Source organism: Panthera uncia, chromosome C2 (assembly GCF_023721935.1).
Source record: "Panthera uncia isolate 11264 chromosome C2, Puncia_PCG_1.0, whole genome shotgun sequence".
In the NCBI taxonomy this organism is placed as follows: Eukaryota; Metazoa; Chordata; class Mammalia; order Carnivora; family Felidae; genus Panthera; species Panthera uncia.
Window position 1 is genome coordinate 45,649,063 of NC_064810.1, and position 22,715 is coordinate 45,671,777.

The 22,715-nt window shown below is 42.3% G+C and overlaps 2 protein-coding genes across 3 annotated transcripts in view; one reads left to right on the top strand and one right to left on the bottom strand.

Moving 5' to 3' along the window:
* Positions 1-1,666: 1,666 nt before the first annotated feature.
* On the bottom strand, positions 1,667-22,638 carry LOC125921547 (translation initiation factor IF-2-like). Its single transcript, XM_049629162.1, has 3 exons — positions 21,873-22,638; positions 10,336-11,000; positions 1,667-1,723 (listed from the first exon to the last, which is right to left on the bottom strand). Exons 1-2 carry the CDS (start codon positions 22,636-22,638, stop codon positions 10,972-10,974), a joined length of 795 nt encoding a protein of 264 aa, XP_049485119.1. The 3' UTR covers positions 1,667-1,723; positions 10,336-10,971.
* Positions 21,890-22,715, top strand: part of ST3GAL6 (ST3 beta-galactoside alpha-2,3-sialyltransferase 6) — a 62,296-nt gene continuing 61,470 nt past the window's right edge. Inside the window, exon 1 of one of the 2 annotated variants that reach the window (XM_049628075.1) lies at positions 21,890-21,979. The gene's annotated coding sequence lies outside the window, so the exon portion shown is untranslated. Of the gene's footprint in view, positions 21,980-22,375; positions 22,465-22,715 lie in introns of those variants that run through there. The other variant, XM_049628074.1, reaches the window with a different exon arrangement.

Sequence of the window (22,715 nt, forward strand, 5' to 3'; positions counted from 1 at the left end):
CCCCCCAGGGAGTGTTTCCTCCATCACTGCCAAGTCAGTTCCTGGAATTGGTTTTGAAAGGTGGCAATGAAGGGAGAACCTGAGAGGTGAGAGGAGGAAGGAGAGCGGTTAAGTTAATCCTCAAAATAAAGAAATAAGAGAATTTTGGAAATTTAGGAGGAAGGAAAGGTGCTGGTGTAGTGTAGGTATAAGATAATCAGGGACAAGGGGGAAAAGGTAAGAAAGATGCTGGAGGTGGGAATGTGTTAAAGAAGCAACTTCAATGCATTTATAAAAGCACAAAATTTAGATTGTAATCCTGTTTTTATAACTAATAGATATTTGGTCTGGGCTTGTATGAGTAAGACGTTATACACAGACTGGACCATAGGGATCAGAGGTTAAAAGGGTTGGACATGAGCTCATTCTGGTTTGCCCAGGATTTCTCCAATTTTAGCACTAAAATGTTCACATCCTGGAAACTTCTTCACTCTTTGTCAAACTGGGATATTTGGTTACTCTAAGTCATTAGTGACCAATAATGGCTTCACATGTTCTGTTTCCTGAGAGAATAGTAAACTGGTTTTTCCCGAGAGTAGTTGCTGAAGATGAAGAGACAACTATGATGACACTTACCAAGAAAAGGGTAAGGAAGAAGGAAAAAAGGGAGGGGAAAAAGAAAGAAAGCTGAAAGGAAGTGTGTGTGTGCATGTGTGTGTAAGAGAGTGTGTGTATGTGTGAGAATGTGTTTGTGAGAGAGAATGTGAGAGAAAGAGAATGTGGGTGAGAGATTGTGTGTTAAAGAGAACGTGTGTGAGAGAGAGAGAGAGAATGTGTTGTGTGTGTGAGAGAAAGAGAATGTAGGTGAGAGACAGTGTGTTAAAGAGAATGTGTGTGTGTGTGTGTGTGTAGAGAGAGAATGTGTGTGTATGAGAGAATGTGCATGTGAGAGAGAGAATGTGTGTGAGAGAGGTAGTGTGTGAGAGAGCTGGTGTATGTGAAAGAGGTGTGTGTGTGAGTGTGCATGTGAGAGAGAATGTGTGTGAGAGAAAATGTGTGTGTGTGTGTGTGTGTGCGCGCATGCGTGTGTGTTTATAAGGGAGGACCTGAAGCAATCTTGACCTAATGCAGTAGTTTGCAGCCAGGGGTGATTCCATCCTCTAGGGTTTATCTGGCAATGTCTGGAGATGGTTTTGGTTGCATCGTTGACATCTACTATGAGTAGTGGATGGAATCTAGTGAGTAGATGGTGAACATGCTGCTAAACAACCTGCAATGAATTGGACAACCCTCCACAACAAAGAATTCTCCAGCCTCACATGTCAATAGTGATCAGAAAAACATAGAGGAGGAGGGTTGGGGGTGCAGCTTTCCTGTCTGGTTTTCCAGTGTCTAAAATGGTAGTGCCAGTATATAAATAGAGTGCTACAAGAATATGAGCAAAAAGCAGGAAACAGGTGTCAATGTCTTTTATTCAGATGCCCAGGTTTAGGAAAAATGCTTGACTGTGAAAATAACAATGCTTTTCTCCAAGGTTTTCTGATGTTAGGAAAAGGGGGAGTATCCCACTTTGCTCAGAATCTATAAAACGTAATGTCAAATTGGAATTAAATCGGTTATTAGGAGAGGTGAAGTTGATCTTATGAGTGTTAGAACCAGCTCATTCATTCCCTCAACAAGCGTAATATTCTTTCACACCAGGATTCTTGAAGAAACTGGAGACCCAAGGATGAATATGATACAACTAGGAGACAAAAAATATATATAATTATTTAAGATGAGCATCATGCCATGGGAACACAAGAAAAGGGGCTTCTGCTGGAAGAAAATATCTCAGAAGAGGTAAAATTTCACCTGGGCCTTGAAAAATAAGTAGTAAATAGGAGTAAATAATCCACCAGAGAAGGCAAGAAAAGGACAGTCCAGACCAAGGCAATGGCAAGTGCAAATCATGGGGCTTTAAAGAGTTATGTAGTAGGTCTTTGAACACTCACCTTTGCAGCAAGTAGACTTGTGGAAAAAAGAAAGAAGAGACTGGTTATCTGAAGTTAAGGAAAAGACTACAAGGATATCTACAACCCATTCTCTCAAGTCAAACAGCATATACATTGTCCCCACACCCATGATTATTCTCTCCTCTCAGGATCAGCCCACATGTCCCTCCCTCTTTGTTCAAAACCTCTTCTTCAAGGTCCCTCTATACACCCCTCAGGCCAAAGAGATGCTTTTGTCCCTGCACTATGCACAGTTTATACCATTTAATACTCATTTACCCCTTTGTTGTAGTGACTGCATTTCCTTAGTATAAATCTTATAATTGCCCATCTATGTCATGAACTTTTAAACATTTTTTTTTAAGTTTATTTATTTTGAGAGAGACAGAGAGCATATGAGCAGGGGAGGGGCAGAGAGAGAGAGGGAGAGAGAGAATCCCAAGCAGGCTCTGCGCTGTCAGCGTAGGTCCCTAAGCAGGGCTCGAACTCACGTACCATGAGATCATGACCTGAGAGAGTCAGATATTCAACCAACTGAGCCACCCAGGTGTCCCAACATCGTGAACTTTTTAAAGAGATGGACCAAATCCATATGGCTTGGTTCCCCCAAGGATTAGATTACCACAGTCCTTGGCAATCATATATACAGAATAAATGTTGGTGAAATAATATTATTAAAATAAAATACTATTGGATGTGAACAAAACTGAAAAGGAAACTTAAGTATGAAACATTTAATTTAGTGCTCTGCTAAAGGTTATTTTTCAGGGGAGAAAGAAAGCATTCTTCTAAACTTATGATTAGTAAATATTATGTATTTCATACATGGCACATCTTGGTCACTCAATAAATATTTTTCTAATAAATAAAACATCAAATAAGACGTTCAAAATTGAGTTGATGTTACTGGTTAAATTTCTTCTAATGGGTCATGTTGCTTTTTACATCAGCATTCTATCCCTGTGCTTCTGCTTTCAATGCATAAAAGAAATAATCAATTGCCCTAATACACTCTCACATGCCCCCAAAAGTATGACTATGTTTGTACAGAGCTCCATTCTTTTGAGATAGGCAGATGGAGTTCACACTGGCTGACACAGTACCACATTCAATGGAAGCTTTGTAGTGGGCAGAGGTGGGTGGGGTGTGAGAGTCAGTCCTCTTTGAGAAAAACGAGCCAATATATTGGACTTAACTTGGGCTTTTTGGTCCTGGCTAAGCCTTCAATAGGTTTAACCAGAATTATCAATAGACAAGAATTTTAGAATCATGAAAACTTCAAGCTAGAAGGAAGCTCACAATATCATTTTGTCTAATCCCCTGACTCCTGGACATAATGTTGCATCATTCTTGCTTTATTTATTTACATATTTATTTACTGATGAAGCACTTAGAGTTCAAATTACTTTCCCAAAGTCACTTGCAAAAAATGAGCTTTACTAGCAGTCCCTGGGTGGCTCAGTAGGTTAAGGATCTGACTCTTGATCTCGGCTCACGTTGTGGTTTTAGGGTCATGAGTTCAGGCCCTGAGTTGGGCCCTGCATTGGACTCTGTGCTGGTCATGAAGCCTATTTAAGAAAAAAACCAAAAAATGAAAGTGAGCTTTACTAAAGAATATGAAAATTTCCCAACTAGCCACTCTATTTGAAGTTAAGACTGATAGATTATTTACACTTTTAATACTTACCATATTAGAAAACTGAGAAAAAGTTTAAATATTTGCATTTATTTATTTACTCATTTAAAACAACAAAAATAAGCCTGCTGCATGTTATCATAATGTAAAACTACGAAAAATAATTATCCTTTCCAAAACAAACAAACAAAAGGTCATCATACAAGCAACATTGTTTTATATATTTGCAAATCTCTTTAATATTTAGCTTAACAGGCAGCTAGATTCTCATCTTTCTATGCATTCAATCTGTTGCTGTATATTGTTTTGGTTGAAATAAATGAAGAAACTCCAGCCTCATACAGATGAGTAATTGAAAATGAAAGAGGCATTTTAATATGCTTTTCAGATAATTGAGGATATTATTCTCTACTACTACACCAAAACTTGATATTGTCAAACTCTGAGAGGAGAGTTCACTTTTCTAAGCGTCAGGGCTGTTGTGAGAATTACATCAGATGATGTTTTAAAGAGCTTAGGACAGGGGCGCCTGGGTGGCTCAGTCGGTTAAGTGGCCGACTTCGGCTCAGGTCATGATCTCGTGGGTCTGTGAGTTCGAGCCCCACGTCGGGCTCTGTGCTGACAGCTCAGAGCCTGGAGCCTGTTTCAGATTGTGTGTCTCCCTCTCTCTGATCCTCCCCTGTTCATGCTCTGTCTCTCCCTGTCTCAAAAATAAATAAAACGTTAAAAAAAATTAAAAAAAAAAAAAAGAGCTTAGGACATATGTCTGCTACATATGTATGTGTGTCTGGTTGTGTATATATATATCATATGGCTTATAAGGTAGAGCTTAATTAAATCATTCCCACAAAGGAATTTCTATCATCTCATATATATTTGGAGCTAACTGGAACTTATAAAGGGAGGTGGTTTCTTGTGCATCTACAAATAACACACACACACACACATACAAACATATATACATATATACATGTATGTATATATGTATATATGTTTACACACACACATACATATAAGGGGTTACTGAAATACAAGATGGGGACAAAAAGACCCCAAAATATGCATTACAACACATATGGATTCAATTGATCATTTTAGGTTCCATATTGTACCTATTCTTTATTTTTCTTTCCTGGTCCAGAATTCTTGTTCAGACTTGCTTGTTCTTTTACGAGTTATTTTATATACATATAAAAGAACCAAGCTGAAAAATACAGGGAATGCTCTCTTTTCAGAACCAGCCCTTAAGCACTGGTTAAATGCCAAAACTTAAATGTTCTTAGCATTAATATGGAAGTGCATGTTATATATATACATATGTATATATATATGCACTTATATATATTTATAAATAAATATATGTATAAAATTTATATATATATATAAAGACACACACAGACATCCCAGTTATAAAAGGTGGTCTCTTTGCTTTGAACTGAGATACGTTGGTTAAAACACTTTGGTTGTTAAACTTTACCTGCTTTCACAATACAAAGATTATCTGGGCTTCCAGTGGGTAGGATGATCAGATAACTGGTCACAGGCCAAAACTGGATGGCTAGGGAATGACTGTTTATTGTAGCTACTGGCTCAGAGAACAGTGCCTGGCGTGTAACTATAAGAGCAAAGGCATCTTGTTCCAGGAGCCAGCTAGTACGGAGCACGGCAGGAATTTGGAGTCAGGCCTGGCTGACCCCAAAGCCATGACCCTTTTACTCTTACTCCTCACTGTCTCTGGAAAGAGGCAGTGTGTGAGTGCTGCCTTCTTACATGTCATCCTGCCCCCATTCTTTATCTCACAAATTATAGAATCTGAAACCTATTCATTCCCCTTCACACTACAATAATGAGCACTGAATTTGCTGCTTGACCACAACTACAGAAGGGAGGTAGGGCTAAAAAGAAATCCTCCTCCAAAAGGAATTGCCATCATCTCCTATACATTTGGAACTAACTGGAGCTTAGAAAGGCGGGTGTCTTCTCGTACATCTACAAATAACCTTGGCCCTGGTAAACAATTTTCTGAAAGTGATTCTTCTGGTGTCCATTCCACAGTGAGTGGTTTTGTTTGGTCGAGTGTTGGTTTCTGGGTAGTTAGTTTAGGATGGGATGAACGGTTTTATAGTTAAGGGGGTTGGGGGTGGACACCACTGCCTTCCTCTCTCCTCAGGCCCATCAGACCAGTGGGAAGGGGTGAGCTCGCTGGTTGCTGGCAGCACTTTTCAGTCTGTATGGACTGTAGAAGGGGCTTTGGGTCAATCCATGATTCCCCAGTCCTGACCTCCCCTCTGCCAAAGTCTGCCCAACTAACTCATTAACTTTCCCAGGGGTTTTCCTTTTTTTTTTTTTTTCCATTTGATTTACCCAAGGGCTAGGCTTGCTCTTAGGGTGGGAAAGACTTTAAACAATTTGCATTTGAAAAGAGGAAGTGGAAAGAAGAAAAGAAAAACCAGGAGAGGCAAAGCCAGCTGTTTCCTACGAAGCTTTGACAGCTGCACAGCTGTTCACTGTCCTTTTGCCCCGGTGGAAACTGGTTTCCACCCTAGCCCTCTGTGCTGCTTTTGTGTCTCCCTGGCCTATCCAGATAGCTGTAACCTTGTCCCGTCATTTCTCTTAGAAGGTTAAGATTCTGAGCTGCATTATGTGAGCTCTGGGACAAGTGGGTCAGTTCTTCACTGTTACCTCCGCGGCTATCGTTTTCCTACAATAACAATAACCATCTATGGCACTGTACAAATACTACCTCCTCATTCCATCCTCACAGTTACTCAGTGAGGAAGAGTGTATTATTACCTTCATGTTACAGATGAAGAAAGTGGCACTTAGCCATGTGTCCAAGTCATCTGACTCCAAGGCCTGTTCTCTAGACCGAGGATTCCAAAATGTCTTCCTGTCAGTTGCATGCTTGTTAAGAACAGATGTCCAGGCAGCCAACTCAGAGATCTTGACTGAGCAAATGTGGAGTGGGGCCCCAATCTATTTTTAAGACACGTCTGTGGTGAAAGCTGGATTTAAATCTTCCCGGTGCTGCTCTACATCTTTATAGATGCTGCTTGGCACAGCCCAGGCGCATTTCTTAGCTCTGATTAATCACTCCTTCCTCTGGGTTCTCAGAGCACCCTGTTCTCACTGCTAGTACAACAGGAAACAAACACACTGTGTTAAAATTAGCTGGTGCTGTATCCGTCTCGCTGATGAGTTGGGAAGTTACTTGATTTCCAGGATCCTGTTTCTCTTTCACTTCCTCTTCCTGGATTGCTCTATCCATTGATCTTTACACAGCTTGGTTCTCCTTACTATTTGGGCCTCCACTTAAAAGTTCCCTCCTCAGAGAAACCTTTTCTGAGGACCTGCTGAATTAATTAAGAAGCCCATCACTCATTCACTGTCATGTCACCCGATTTCATGATGTAGCAAAAAGTACAGGGCTTCCCACAGTAGGTGCTCAATTAGAACCCAATTACCCAAAGGCAGATTAAGCACATTCTTAGGGCACCAGAAAAACAGAGGTACCAAACATTTTTTAAACAGGTTGGCATATAGTTTTTCATTTTTTTTAACTTTTATTTATTTTTGAGAGACAGAGTGAGAGTAGGGGGGAGGGGCAGAGACAGAGGGAGACACAAAATCCGAAGCAGGCTCCAGGCTCTGCGTTGTCAGCACAGAGCCCAACATGGGGCTTGAACTCATGAACTGTGAGATCGTGACTTGGGCTAAAGTCACACACTTAACTGACTGAGCCACCCGGGTGTCCCCCCCCTTTAAAAAAAAATTTTTTTTAACCATGGAAGGCATGTGAAAATAAAATTAGGATCTTGATGGCCTCCCTTCCACTTACATTATGACCAAGTATTATTTTTATATAGAGTTATATATTGATAATGGGCTTCAAAACATTTGGGGGCTTTGAGTCTCTAAAGCTTTTAATCTGGAATCTATGTTAATATGCCTATTAACATCTTTGCTTTCTAAAAACATTTTGAAAGCCAATTGGGCAGGTATTATTACCTAGTTCCATCTTGAAGTGGTAAAAAAAAATAAAAAGCACAATAAAGAGGAGACGGAGTCAGATTTCACAGGCTAAGGGCTGAGCAAGACTTCTCCCCCCACCCCCATTGCACACACCAATCACAGGTCCAGCTTGGTCATCTGTGCTTCTGACCTACTGGCTATAGACTGGATGTTCCAATGACCCCCTCTATGGGTTCCATTAATTAGCTAGAGCAGCTCATGGAACTGAGAGAAACATTTTACTTAGTAGATTACGAGCTTGTTCCAAAGGATATAATTCAGGAACAGACAGACAGAAGAGATATGATGAGGGAGCATGAAGCAAACTGGGAGCAAAGTGCAGGCAGGCTAACAGCAACCCCCCCCACCCTGCTCAAGCTGGGACATGTATAATATTCCTTGGACACTCCAGGTTACCAAGAATAGGAAAGGACAAAAAAACAAATGGTTAAACTGATAAGAGTCTCCACTAGTTTACCAGAAAAAGGCAATCCCATCATGGCCAAAAATCCAGGAACTCCCTACAGTCTTAATGTTAATGCTTTACTAGAGGGAACAACCTTAGCTTGACATTAGCTAGGCCTCCAGTAAGTCTTTAGCTTGTGAAAGTCTCCTTGGAAACTCCCTCTCACCCAACTCCATAAAACGGTCACTCCCACACTTACAGTGCAGCTCTTCCTGCCCATGGTTCCTGTCCCCATGCTTTAATAAAATCACCTTTTTGCACCAAAGATGTCTCCAAGAATTCATCCTTGACCGTGGGCTCCAGAACCCACAAACTCCCCATCACCCCAAAACTTCATCAAATGCATAGAGCAGAGTATGGGAGAAGAGTGTGGAGCTTCCAAGTCCAAATATACTCCCCTTCCAAATCTCCTTCACCAACCTGGAAGGTCTCTCACAACCCCATCCTTTGGGGATTTATGGAGGCTTCCTCACATAGGCACGATTGATTAAATCATTGGCCATTGGTGACTGAACTCAATTTCCAGACCCTCCCCACTCCTCAGAGGTCTGAAAATTCCAACCCTCTAATCACGTGGTTGGTTCCCCTGGCAACCAGCCCCCTCCTCAGGTTCAGTCCTAAAGCTACCTCATTAATATAACAAAAGACACCTTTGTCACTCTCAACACTAAGGACATTCCAAGGGTTGTAGGACCTCAGTTCCAGAAATGGGACTTAGACACAATGTATACAAGTATTCCCACTTTTTGAAAGTTTGAGTTAGGGCACTTCATTTTTGCGAAAGAGCTATGTACCTGAGTAGCTGTTTTTGCCAACAGAACACAATCTGAAGAGGACTTTCATAAAAGTGAAAATAGCGTATAGTGTTTGTTTTGCATGGAGCCATTACAGAGGCAGCATATGCTGAACAGTGAGAGGGGCACCTCCAGTTCCTTCCCCAGGAACCACATTCAGCATCTCAGCATGAAGCCACCACAGCTCTGAACAGTGTCTGTGAACATCTGTGCTTTCTCGAAATTTATTTTGTGCACCTGCTAACATGATATGTCCTAAGGTATCTGAAAAGCCTAAGAGAGGTTATTTTTGGGGTCTGGGGACAGTCAAAAAATTTTTCCATATAAATTTCGGCTTATAAAAGCTTTCATAGGAGAGTTCTACCTTCAGATAGTGGGGGAAACCTGCATTTCTTATAAATTACAATACTACACCAGTCAGCGAGGGCCCAAATGCCAAGGCGTCCACAATATAGAAAATAAGAAAATATGAGTTATGTACTTTAGTCCTATAAACTCTATAAAGGTGACTGAAACAGAGCTGCAGACTTCTGGAAACTGCTGCCTTCTAACTGGAAGAGGGTCTGTTAGAAGTGGAAACACTTGGTCTTTTCATTGACTCAGACATTATAATTAAAGTTTGACTCGACTGACATTCTTCCCTAGACTTGGGGACGACACATCACCTTTTCCTGCTCTGTCCAGTTTTTAAAGAAAGGTTTCTTACAAATGTGTTGTCCTTTATTGATATTCTCAATAAACTTTGGCAAGGATGTGGCTTGGAATGAAACTACTTCTTTTTCAGATATAAAGACAGACATAGGTCCTGTAAAATCTACAGAGAGAAGCAGTGTGAGGAGAGAAAAGCATGTCACTGTGATCTCTGAGGAGCTGTCCCTCTCCAGAACCTAAAGTGGGCCAGAAAACTGTTTCAACTCATCCTGATTCAAAAGGAGGATGAGATGCAGGGGGCAGAAGAGAAAAGGAAGTGAGGACCCTAAGAAGACCGTAAGGGTATTAAGGGGATGTGTTCCAAAAAGGACGCTTAGCAGAAATCAGACACGGCTCTCTCTTCCACACAAGGGAAGAACATTTATTAAATAATTTTGTGCTGCAGCCTCTATTAATTGCTTGCTAACATATTTTCCCACCTATCTCTTGATTCGGTTTTTGTAAAAGCAGATGAATCGATTTATCAATATACAGTGAATTTAGTTCAGTGCTTATAAATTTTGGTATCGCAGAATTATAGCTATTTTAGGATTCAGAAAATTAATCTTTTGCCTATGCAGGAATTCCGGAAAGGAGTTAGTTAATGCAGGCAAACTATTCGATTACTAGGCACCCTCTAGTGTTAACTGTAATTGGCTGGGTAGGTAGTAGCATGTTAATGAAATGGGTTGATCCAAAAGATAAAGTTGAGGATATGCAGAGAATAAAAATGAACCCAAAAATGTGTCTAACGGAATCGCCTACCTGAAAAGCAGGTCAGAATATCTTCATTCAAAATCCATTCTCGGGTGCCTGGGTAGCTCAGTCGGTTAAGCGGCCGACTTCGGCTCAGGTCATGATCTCGTGGTCCGTGAGTTCGAGCCCCGCGTCGGGCTCTGTGCTGACAGCTCGGAGCCTGGAGCCTGCTTCGGATTCTGTGTCTACCTCTCTCTGACCCTCCCCCGTTCATGCTCTGTCTCTCTCTGTCTCAAAAATAAATAAACGTTAAAAAAAAAATTAAAAAAAAACAACAACAAAAAAACCCAAAATCCATTCTCAAAGCCAGTATTGTGATAACACCAAAAGAGAGGCTGTAGTTACTTTCTGCTGGGAGCCTGGGTGGTCAAGGTTCTGTGCTGCTAGTTGCATAGGCAGGGTGCTTTCTGAGCAGTAAGAAGGAAAAATGTGACTGGCTTTAACACTGAGGATATTTTAATATATTACATGGATATAATAAATGACATACTATACGATGACTCCAGGGTCAGATAATTTAGTAGCTCATCCAGCTCATCAGGGATCCAGGCCCTTTCTGTCTTCTTGCTCCGCCTGCCTCAGATGTTAGCCTTGACCTCAGGTGTGTTCTCTACCACTTCGAGATGGATGCCCCATCTCCAGGCATCACCTCTTCACACAAAGATGTCTCACACCTGGAACAGGGAAAGAGAGCACTTACTTCCCTCCTGTATCTTTTGAAGAGATGAAGACTTTTCCAAAGGCCTTTCTCTCCTATCTCATTGGCAAGAACTGGGTCCCACATGCTCATTGCCGATCTAAATAATGACAAAGGCCATGGTTACCATGCTTGGCTCAGACCAATCCTGCTTTACACCCTTGTGGCTGGGCAGAAGCCCAGCCTCCCTTAAAGTTTATGGCCCGCTGGTTCCTGAAAATACTTGGGTTTCAATTGACAAGGGGAAAGAAGAAAATGGATGTACAACAGACCACTCCATAAAGAAGCAGTATATTTGGACACAGAGAAGGGATTGGAGCATTCTCAAAAAAAAAAAAAAAAAAAAAAAGGAACTCATTATTCACAAGTTCTTTCAAATATTGACATCAATGTTTTTGCCATTTCCACTTGGGCTTGGATATTTTTTCTGGATAGAAGTAAAATAAGTCTAATCTCTTTTGCTATGCCAACTGCCCAAGCATGGTATTGAAATACAGTTCTCATGTAACTCCTAAGCCTTTTCCTCCCCCAGCTAAATTCCTCCAGTCTCCTCAGCCATTTCTCATGGTTTCTAAATCCTTCACTATGTCTTCTCACTGCACATCCCTCATTTCTCCCCCAAAAGAAACTGAACTTTTAAGATCTAGCTTTGGAAAGCCCTTATATACTCCGTGATCTCTATTTTCTGTTCCCTCACTCTCCACCTCAAAGCTAACATTTATGGAACCCTATATGCCAGCCAGTGTGCCAAAGGGGTTACCTAGAATCTCACCAAATCATCGTCGGAACCCTATGGGACAGTTCTAATTCTATCTTAAGTTCATAAGTGACAAAATTGAGGCACAGAGAAATGAAGTAATTTGCTTACATCACACAGTGTATAAATGGTGAGGCCAGGATTCAAAATCAGACAATCAGACTTTGGAGTCTTGACTCATAAGCATCACACTCTACAGACTTATCTGCTCTTATCTGTATCCCCAGAACGCTCCTTGTCCAGTGCCTGACACATAGTAAACACAAATACTTGGTGAGTGAATGAGTGATTTGTGGTTCTTCTCTTGTATATAACACCATCTATTAATTTCTTCCTGAAAATACAATTCCCCACATTGAAAACAGTACAAGTGTTTTTGACCAGAAAAACTAAATGGTATATGTGGGAAATCAAATAATGCCTGCCAAAAGATGTATACATCCTAATCCCATAAATCTGTGAAAGTACTACTTTAAATGGCAAAAGAAATTTTACAGACATGATTAAGTTAAGGGTCTTCACATGGGGAGATTATCCAGGTGGGTCCAATGTCACAAGGTCCCTAGAAGAGGGAGGCAGAAGGGTCAGAGTCAGAACAGGAGATGGGTTGAGAGAAGCAGGGATCACAGTCAAAGAAATGTGAGGATCCTACACTGCAAGCCTTGAAAATGGTGGAAGAGCTGTAAGCCAAGGAGCGTGAGTGGCCTCTAGAAGCTGGAAAAGGCAGGGAAACAAATTCTGTCCGCCCCTCCTCTGGAAGGAACCCAGCCTTGCTCATGTTAATTTCAGACTTGTGATCTCCAGCTGTAAATATTTATCCCTCCTCCATCTCAAGAAGGTAACTAAGTTTTGGGGTTTGGCTCAGTGACTTTTCTGTTACAGGGTAAGAAACAAGTTAACAGATCTCTAGAACATCTCTGCTGGTGCTGCTTTTGTTTTCAAAAGACTGACAGGCAGAGATGTGGAATCCAATGTTGTCTTTTGTTCCAGTGGGGTGAAGGGTGAGCAGGCAGGCTGCTCTATGGAAAAGAAGCCTAAAACAAGTTTGGGAGATTTGCTCAAGACTGAGAAGTAAAAAAGCGAGCTGTGGGTCCTTAGGATATTATTCCAAGAGAGCCGCTCCAGGTGATGGGGGTGATAGGGTGACTCAGGGAATGCAGGTCTGGAGTAAGTGAAATAAACACTATGCAAGAGGGAAACACAAAGGAAATCAAGATGAATTACTAAAATATAACTCCAGGAAAGCAAACATTTTTGCCTGTTTCCCCACTGGCAAACTACTCCTAGCACCTGCAACAGTTCCTGGCAGATAGCAAGCAATGTGCATTTAATGACTGAATGTGGAGTGTGCTAATGACATGAAGGATGGAAGTTCAGGTGAGATGGAGAGAAAGAAGGACAGATCAAAGATAATTCTAAGGGTTTAAAAGTGGAAAGGTGGGAGAAAAGCATTATCAGTAATAAAAATGAGTAAGTGAAAAGAAAAAGCTGGTCAGGGTAGAAGACTTAAAATTTGGCTTTGGATTTGTTGACTCTGCTTTTTGTGCAATACTTTGCATACAGCAGGTGCTGATAAATACATGTGGAACTGAATGCTCAGTGAGCAGCAGGACGTACAAAGACTGAGAATTAAGAAAGTAGAGCTCGCAAGAGAAGACTCCCAAGTCCCTCTATGGAAATGGTGAGTGAATCCTTGAGAGATCTCAGATACAGAAAAAGCGTGGGGGGGGGGGGGCGGCGCTGAACAGCAAGGGATATGCACATTTTCTGAAATCATGTACAAATGAACTTATTACTCACCTCAGTTAAAGAAAACTTAGGGACAACCTCCAGGTATTTAGTATTGGAGTTTTATTGTTTTCGAGCGTACAGATTAACATTTTGTATGACAGATTCTCAGTGGCAGGACTCTTAACTCTAAAGGGCCCAGGAAAATTCAACTGTATTCAGCTTTTTAATCTATAGCCAGTAAAAAAGTTTTATCAATTATACAAAATTTTGTGGATCCAGAGTCTAGGACTTAGTTGACTTGGTTAAAATGCATTTATTTATCACTGATAAGCACAGAGACATAAAGTCCTGCCTATTCCCATCTCTCTCTTTAAGCAAAAACAAAATTGTTTCTCTTTAGTCCCTTAGGCAGAGATTCAGAACCCCTCAATTTTATGCGATAATACTAAATGATGATAGAGATTAAAGTTATTTGTATTTGTTAATTATTTGTTATTTGTTTTTTGTATTTACCACTTTTGAAGCACTGAAGAGAGCTGCTCAGATGGTCAGGATATCACCATGTGGTTAATATACTTGTAATAGTTAACAGTCATGTGCAGGATTTGGAAAAACTGCCAATATGGCACCTGAGTGCAAAAAAGTAAATTTGGAAGCTTACCAGAAGATTCAGTAAAAACGAAAATTGTAAACATTGTAAAATGAAAACTGATTCCTAGTCTAAACCATTAGGGAACAGTGGTCAGTTTCAATCCTTCATTTTACTTCTACTTCAGATGTTCATGGCGGTTCCTATCTCTACAGCTCTTTATTATTGGTATCAGTTCTCTTGTGTTCATAATGTCCTATAGTGTAATAAACTGTTCTGATGTGGAATAGAAATGAAGAATTGAAGTGTTGCATTTCCATGCTCCTGGGGAGCTGCCGCACATGTTTCCCTTGTGATGACCCTGATGCCTTTATGGTTAGTGCTTCTGCTAACGTAATTACATTAAAATGGGATCTATCCCAAAGTGAGCTCAGGTGTGAAAGTGAGCAGACTCAGCCAGGAGGAATGATGACTGGGGTCCTGAAGAAATATTTCCATAATCTACAGTCTGCACATCCCTGGAGAAGACATTCTGGTTTGGGGGAACAGGAACTGGAACAATGGGAACTGGAAATGTTGGCCATACCATTGCAGCCACCATCTTGATACCCGCATACAAAAAGCCAACTAAGGTTTCCCAGGATTCCCATTCAATTGACCAGGTTCTAAGTGTTTTTGTGAAACGTCATACTTTCATAACCGTCATTAATTCTCTCACATCCTTCATCTCTTGACTAGAAAGACACTATGTCATGGGTATGAAAAGAGAGCCTTGGAGTTTAACCTGGGTGCAAATTCTAGGTGTGACACGTACAAGTTCCGGTCCTTGGGCCAATTAGGTAATTTCACTGAGTCTTCAATTCATCATCTGGAAAATGGGGATAATGATATTCAGCTCACAGGGCTGCTGTGTGTGGTAAACAATATAACCTATAAAATCACCTAGCATCTGGCAGGAGTACAATTAATATGAGCTCACATTTGAGTGTATCGAGTGGCCTCCACCTTGCCTTCTTTTCCGCCATTTCACACTTGGTGCCTCTCTATCTCCAGGTGTAATGACAGGAAGTTGGGAGAGGTTCCTATGTGGTTCCATAGGCAGTGGTTCCTAGTGGACTCTCCAGAAGCAACTTTGTATCCCAGCAGTATCTCTCTGCTTGACAAGTCACTGTCTTATAATATCCTTTGGTGATGTGGCCATCCCCTGTAAGTCTGGGAGTAGATGAGTTTCTTTAATGCTGAGGTTAAGAATAACAGAAACCAAAATAACTGTCACTATCAAGATTTTGATGAAAATGGCACACAATCACCCCTGTATATCAAAGCTTTTGTCATTACTTCTCAGAAAAACCACTGCGCCCCGCCCCAGGCTCCCCAAGAAGTAAAGCTCAATTTGTTATGTCTCTAAGAGACTGCATGCAAAAATTCCTAAATTGTAAAATGTTTTGAAAATTCTCGCTTTTTTCAGTTAAAAATAGTGAAAATCAAACATTCTGAACTGTATAATTTAGAAAGAAAAGTCCTCCATGAATGTACCCTCTAGATGCAGCTGACATTCACAGCTTGTGTGTATTCCTCTAGATACTGTGTGTACTAACATCGGCTGTATTATAACTATCATTATTTCTATTTAAAAAAAATATTAAACAACATCAGAATCCTACTGGGCAATCTGTTTTGTAATATGATGTTTAAATTTAATGGTATCTTGGACATTATTCCAAGTCATTAGATAGAAGACTAGTTCATTCTTTTAGTGACAACATAAAATTCTATGGTATACGTGTACCCTACAATTCCAGTCCCTTACTAAAGGCTATTTGAGTCATTCCAGGGTCTCCATTTATAAGCAACATCTAATAGTCAATTCTTTTTTTTTTTTTTTAATTTTTTTTAACGTTTTATTTATTTTTGAGACAGAGAGAGACAGAGCATGAACAGGGGAGGGGCAGAGAGAGAGAGGGAGACAGAGAATCGGAAGCAGGCTCCAGGCTCTGAGCCATCAGCCCAGAGCCCGACCCGGGGCTCAAACTCATGGACCGCGAGATCGTGACCTGAGCTGAAGTCGGACACTTAACCGACTGAGCCACCCAGGCGCCCCTAATAGGCAATTCTTATACACAACTTTATATAACTGTGCAAGGATATCTGTAACAGAAGTTTCTCTTGGTGGGATTTCTGTATTAGAGTATATAAATGTTTAAAATTACAAGTGTTTATGCTAAAATATCCTCCAAAAAGGGGTCACCGATTTGTACTCCCACCAATAGCACAGGAAAGTGCCTGTAACTCCACCCTGTTTTAATACTCATAATTTTTACCAATAAGTGCAAATTATACCTAAGTTTAAATTCAAACAGTGAAGTCAAGACTCCCCAAAATTTACTAGAATGTAAGCTGCATAGGAACAGGAATTCGTACGTTTCCTTTACTGCTCTACACCTGCTTAGCTTAGTGCCTGGCGCATAGGAGACACATTTTGTTTAATGAATATATGTTTTATTTTTCCCTTCAGAGTGCTGCTTGTCCTTGTAGTTGCCTATTTTTCTATTAAATTCTTGGGTTTTTTTCCCCCATGAGTTCTTGGTAAAATAAGAAAATTAACCATTCTCTATGTGTTGCAAATATTTTTACTCAGATTGTGTTTTTATTTCTCAATATATCTTGCCACTCAGAAGGTCTACATTTTAATGAAATCACACGTATGAACCTTTTTTTTTTCATGCTTCCGATATGCCTAGTTTTTTTTTTTCCCCACTGCAAAATAAAAACACGATTCCATAGGTTTTCATCTTGTCCCTTCAATGTGGCTGTGAGGGTTTTATTTTATTTTGTTTTCACCTGATGCTTCTATTTAGTCTCTAGTGATTAGGTAAAAATGTATTGCATAGAATATAGAGTGTACACAGGCAGGGAGTCACCAAGGTAGAGAGTTCCAATTTGTGCCTAAACACTGATGCATTTTTATTTCAGGATTTTAATCTCTCTTTCCACACGCGTGATAACTTTGTTAGCATCTTTAAAAAAAATTACAAATGTTATTTATGTACATTGTAAAAAGTTCAAATTATCAGAAATATTTAGAATCAAAAGCAAAAACCTTCCTTTACTTTCTCTCTCTGCCTCTATAATTCCATTCTCTAGATGAAATCTCTGTCAACACTCCCTACGGATTCACAAATACACACATATGAGTGGTTCTTTCTCTGCTTGATATTAATAAATAACTGCATCTATGATATGCTACACATATATTCAGTATGTTTTTGTAATGCCCCGATTTCGAATCCGAGAGACCACCAAGGAACCAATACCGATGCAAAGGCATGAGGGTTTATTTGCAAGCTGGAGCTTGGGCCCAAGTATACCCGACACAGCGGAGCAGGGATTTGGACCCCTAGGTTAAGAGGCATAGCAGTTTTATAGGGGCCAGTGGCCAATGAGATTGTAACACACACAGAAAGTTGCATAGTCATGTCAGTCCACACGCAGGTGGCCAATTGAATTACAATTTACCCTATAGTAACTGTTTGAACTAGCCTATCACTCTGGTCAGAATTGGCGCGCAAGTTTGGTGGGCAAAAGGCGGGGTTTACATTCTTTGGCGGTTAGGGGTTCCGCATTCCTATATGAGCCGGTTTCCAGTAAGGGTGTGCTCAGCAGCTTGACTAGGGTAGGGGAGTGTCTTAAGCAATAAGTAGGTCATGTGGGGGTTACACATGAGATGGTGGGTGTAGCACAAAATGGAGTTAGTCTTGCTCTGCTTGTCCAGAGGTAGGGGATTTTTGTTAAATTCCTTGGGTCCCACAGTTTTCGGAATGTAGAACTTCTAAAGCCAACGTACTGTAGCCGTTATCCCGTTAGCAAACTGAATCCGTATATACATTTATAATAGCTTTGCAATGGCTGCCTTCATTATTAGGAGATACCACAGTCTAATTAGTCACTCTATTTATTCTTGGGCACTGTTTTCCTGTTTTTAAACATTATAAACAATGCTGCCGTGACCATCCCTAGTCATATTTTTGTATTTGTATGTGATCATTTCTACAGATGGAGTCCTAAAAACATGGAATTGCTGCTTTGAAGGTGACATACATTCATAGCAAATTGAAGTTTGGGAAATGTAGAGAAGACTATGTGCCATTCACAGCGCACTGTGATGACTCCAGCTGGCACTCTGTTTCAGGAGTGCTATCGAAACTAGTTGTTGTTGTTGTTCATTTGTTTGTTTCAAGTGTGAATTTCGGAACATGAAAATAGAAAATACAAAACTATTTGTAGTTTCATGTATGCTTTGCCCAGCGATTCCCCTTTTCAGGATCCATCCAGTAAAAACATTCTCATGAAGCGAAATAGCAGTAGGTTCCGCTCTGTAAACCAGCTGAGAGACAAAGGGGTTAGCTAAAGATGTTAATTAGTGGGCTGAGTGCCCCCAAGGAAAGTTACCTATAATACTTTGACAGAATTATCAGTCATGCGACTGGAGTAGAAGTTAGGAGAGCATCTCCACAGATAGGTGGGGAGGATGGGACATCTCCCTCCTGTCTTGGGAGCAGGGCCCAGCAGCTAGGACAGTGGCCCAGGCTTCTAACACTTCTAACATATAATTAAGAGCTCTGAGCAAGTTGCTTGGAGATGCAGTAGTTTTGCCGACTGAGCCCACCCACCTGCGGGAGGCGCCTTACCAGGGTTTGTTCTGGGTGCTACTCAGTAACCAGAATGGCTGCCTCTTCTGGACCAGGATAAGTAGGAGTCAACTAAGAGATCAGTGTCTTTCCCCACCCTTTCCTCTTTCCTGCTCCTCTTTCCGACTTTGCTTGGCTTGAGGCCAAACTGTCTTCTAAGGAAGACAGTTATGGAACTTTAATTAGGGTTTTGAAATTCAAAACCATAACAACCTTGTAAATTTGATAGCAATCACCAAATTGCCTTCTAAAGAGGAAGTTCTACTTCATCCTTCTTTGAATAGTTTCCTTGACACCTTGATGAAACTCATTAAGCTCATTAACCTTACTTGTTGCCAATCTGATTTCTCCTTATTGTCTACATTTTCATAAACATTGTTATAAAAAGACACTAAAATCTTTGCACCTGTTTGTGGACTATTTGTATTTCTTCTATGAATTGCTTGCTTATGACCTGTGTCCTATGTTTAAATGGGTTGTCTTTTCCTCATAGATCCATAGCAATTCTTGATATATTCTGAATATTAACCCATTTCATAATACTGTAACTGCCATTATGCCATTAACTGTAACTTAATTATGGCTTTCACCAGATATTTTATATGTTCGTGTGTTTAGAACATGATGAAACCTAGTTCCACTCTCCCACCTCCCCTCATTCTCCAGTTTGTGGAAGGAGAGTAAATGCAGTTCCTGAGACTGGGCTACTCAGAACTCTGAAACCTTGCGGGGACTAGCAGAGTAAGGAGACATTGCTGTTTAGGAAGTTGCAAATAAGCCTCTGATAGACCCGCATTCCTTTTCCAAGCACTCACTATACGGGGGAAATCAACACAATGGTTATTTACATAAACAAACATAGGGCTGAGATCCTGCTCTGAAATGGGCATGTTGCAGAAGTTAAGGCACTGCTTAGGAGAACTAAACTGCCTTTTGCTGAAGTAACAGTTTTCCCACGCTGTAGGCAGTCGGCTCTAAGTTAGGATTTAGACTGCCTACTCCCTGTGGCTTACTCATTTTGAGATGCACATGTTCTTTAAATAACTGCTTACAGTAGATAAAACCCCAAGACAGCCAGGAGAGGCTGGCAGGATCTTCATTTAGAGTGGGAGGAGGCACAATTGTATGTAAAAAAAAAAGTTTAGTTTGGTCAAAATCGGTCTTGAGCCAGATTACTGTTTAGATCTGGACAACCTAAGTCTTGAGAAATGTTAGAAAAAAGAATTTTTCTTTTTATTATTAATGTATAAGGCGATATTGTTAAAAAAATGGCCTCTTGTCACTTGAGGCGACTGTTCTGCTAAGGTGACTGTTCTGCTGAGGGCACAGCATTTTGAGTAGGTCTCCCCTATATGAAGTAGACAGTCCTACACCAATCATGCTCAAAAAGCCTGTTCTTGGGACAGGACATGAGGAACATGAGGATTTGGAAGGCAGGACTTATACTGGGATTGAGGAAGATGTCCTAGTGTCTTTAACCTTACTCTCTACATGGTACTGAATGGCACCCCAGGGTAGTGTGGGGAACCTGGCTTGAACTTGTCCCTAGGGTCACAGAGGCCATATCCTATGAAACAGTGTGATTTTAATTCAGAGACTGCGTCATCCATAAAAACCTAGCAAATGGCCAGCCTTGTATGTGCGCTGCCTAAAAATTCTGATTTTGGTGGCCATTCATTTGAATCACAGCTCCAATGTAGGCACTATGACATTGGGCACATTGCTTAACCTCCCAACTCTGTTTCTAAGATGAGATTATTCTGGCTTACAGGATGGATGGGAGGAACATAGATGATACATAGGCAGTAACTGACTCATAGTGGGCAGTGACTGGTAGTTAATATTCTTGTTTCCTGACCTGATGGTTTTTGCGCCAAGCAACGTGCCAAGAATTCTTTAGATCATCATCTATTTGAATCCTAACAAGCCCTGAAGATAGGTTGTATTATACCACTTTTACAGGAAACAAAAAGGAAGCACACTGACGTGAAGCCACTTGCTTAAGGTAACAAGGCATGACAGTGGAAGAGGTGGAATTTGAACTAGGTTAGGGTGACCTCTGCCTTCTTGGCCACTACTACAAAGCAGCACAAAGGCCACCTAGGAATAGCAGATGGCCTCTCCCCTGAACACATGACTTTGCAGATCCCCAAATCCTAAAAAGGGCAGAGTGGATGAAGCGTAACACTGGCGTAATTCTGAAGATCATGAACAAGAGAAGGGTAGTATGGAATTCAGGAGAAACTAGAAGAGCAAAGCAACCTCAAGGAAAACTGACCCACACGGGCAAATTCCCTAAACATCATTCACTACTCTGATGTCTCAGGAGCGACCTTTAAAATTACACAATTTGTGTGGCCCTCTTCCAAGGCAATCCACAGACAGGGAAAGAGCTAGGAATGTTCTGAACACACTCCCGTTTTTTGGATTGGTAAATCTGGGAAAATAACAAGTGCTGCCTCCTAGGGCTGTTGTTAAACTTAACACAAATACCAGAAGGTCCATCACAGAGGAAAGGCTTTGTTTCAGTGCGGTGACACATTGCCGCTGTGAATTATACCCAAGTCTGTGGCTCTTTGGGGTCATTTGACGGCATGTGATTACGATGCTTAGTATGCAAAGGCTGGAGCTATTAACTGAATGTTGCTAGACAATGAATTATTTCACAAACACTGAAATATAAAATGTATTCAGAGCCATCCAAGTATGAGGACATTATTAACAATGCTTTTCTCGAGAGAGCTACTTTAACAAGAAAAGAAAATGCACATCCCACCTTCGTTCTTCCCCCTAAAGTAACATCTCCAAAAGACAAAAAGCACCAACACATTTGTCCTTGAAAGGCAGAGCCCGGGAATTCTGGAGATCTGAACACCCCTCCCTTTCTGCTAGGGACAAGCCGCCTGCCTCGCCTAGTGTCACAGAAGTCCCCGGTGCGCCAAGCAGATGTGTTTACTCCAGCCGCCCGCCAGCCCGGCGGGGAAGGGGAGTACCCTGGCCGCCCCTCACTTTCGTCCCGGCAGCTCTCCAAACAACACCAGGGCGGGATGGGAGTGTCTTCTTGGCTGTGGAACCTGATCCTACCTTGTCCTGAAGCCACCCGCTGCTTTACCCGGGCCCTCCCGTCGTGGTGATTTTCCGTCCCTGACGCCCGGCAAGGGCGCGCGGCTGGTGTCCGCCCAGCCCGAAAGGTAGGGGCTCGGCTGCTTTCCTGCCTCCCTGCTCCGGGGGGCGCGGAGCCCCCACAGCCTCGCTCTGCCAGTGCACCTTCCTCCGTGGACTCGGGGGCGGCCGTGGTCACCGCGCGTCTGGCGCCAGCAGACGAGCAGGAGGAGCGACCCCGCGGCTCCGGAGGCGCTCGGCGCAGTCGCCTGGGATCCGGACCCCAGCGCGGAGGGCAGCGCGCGGCCGGGCGCCTCGGACTCCGCTCGGCGCCGCGCCTTCCCCAGCTCCCCCGCCTGGTCCGCGGACGAGGAATCGTGCCGGCGCTGCCCCTGACCCGGGCCACCTTCCTCCGGTTTCCGCCGGCCGCGGGCTTCGGCGGCCCGATGCTGCAGGCGCCGCGGGAGAGGCAGCGGCCGGCTGGAGCGAGCGGCGGCGGGCGGCCGGAGAGCCGCAGGCCTCCCGCCGCAGAGTCCCGCACGCCTCTGCAGTCTTCGCGCCTGGGCCTCGGCGGGTAACTCTCCCGCCGGCTTCCCTGCGGGTTTGCATTGCCGGGGCGAGGGAGGTTGGGTGGGGGGCGCGGGGAGACCGAGCTCCTGACCCTGATCCGGGCGGCCTGGGGTCTGTGCGGCCCCAGGGGCTGAGCGTCGGGGGGGCGGGGGGCACGCTGAACCGACAGCCCCTGCATGCGCCCTGCGGACCCCAGAGCGTTGCGTGCTCTTGACCCCCGGGTTTAGGGGGTGGGGGTACCGGCCCGGTAGTGGA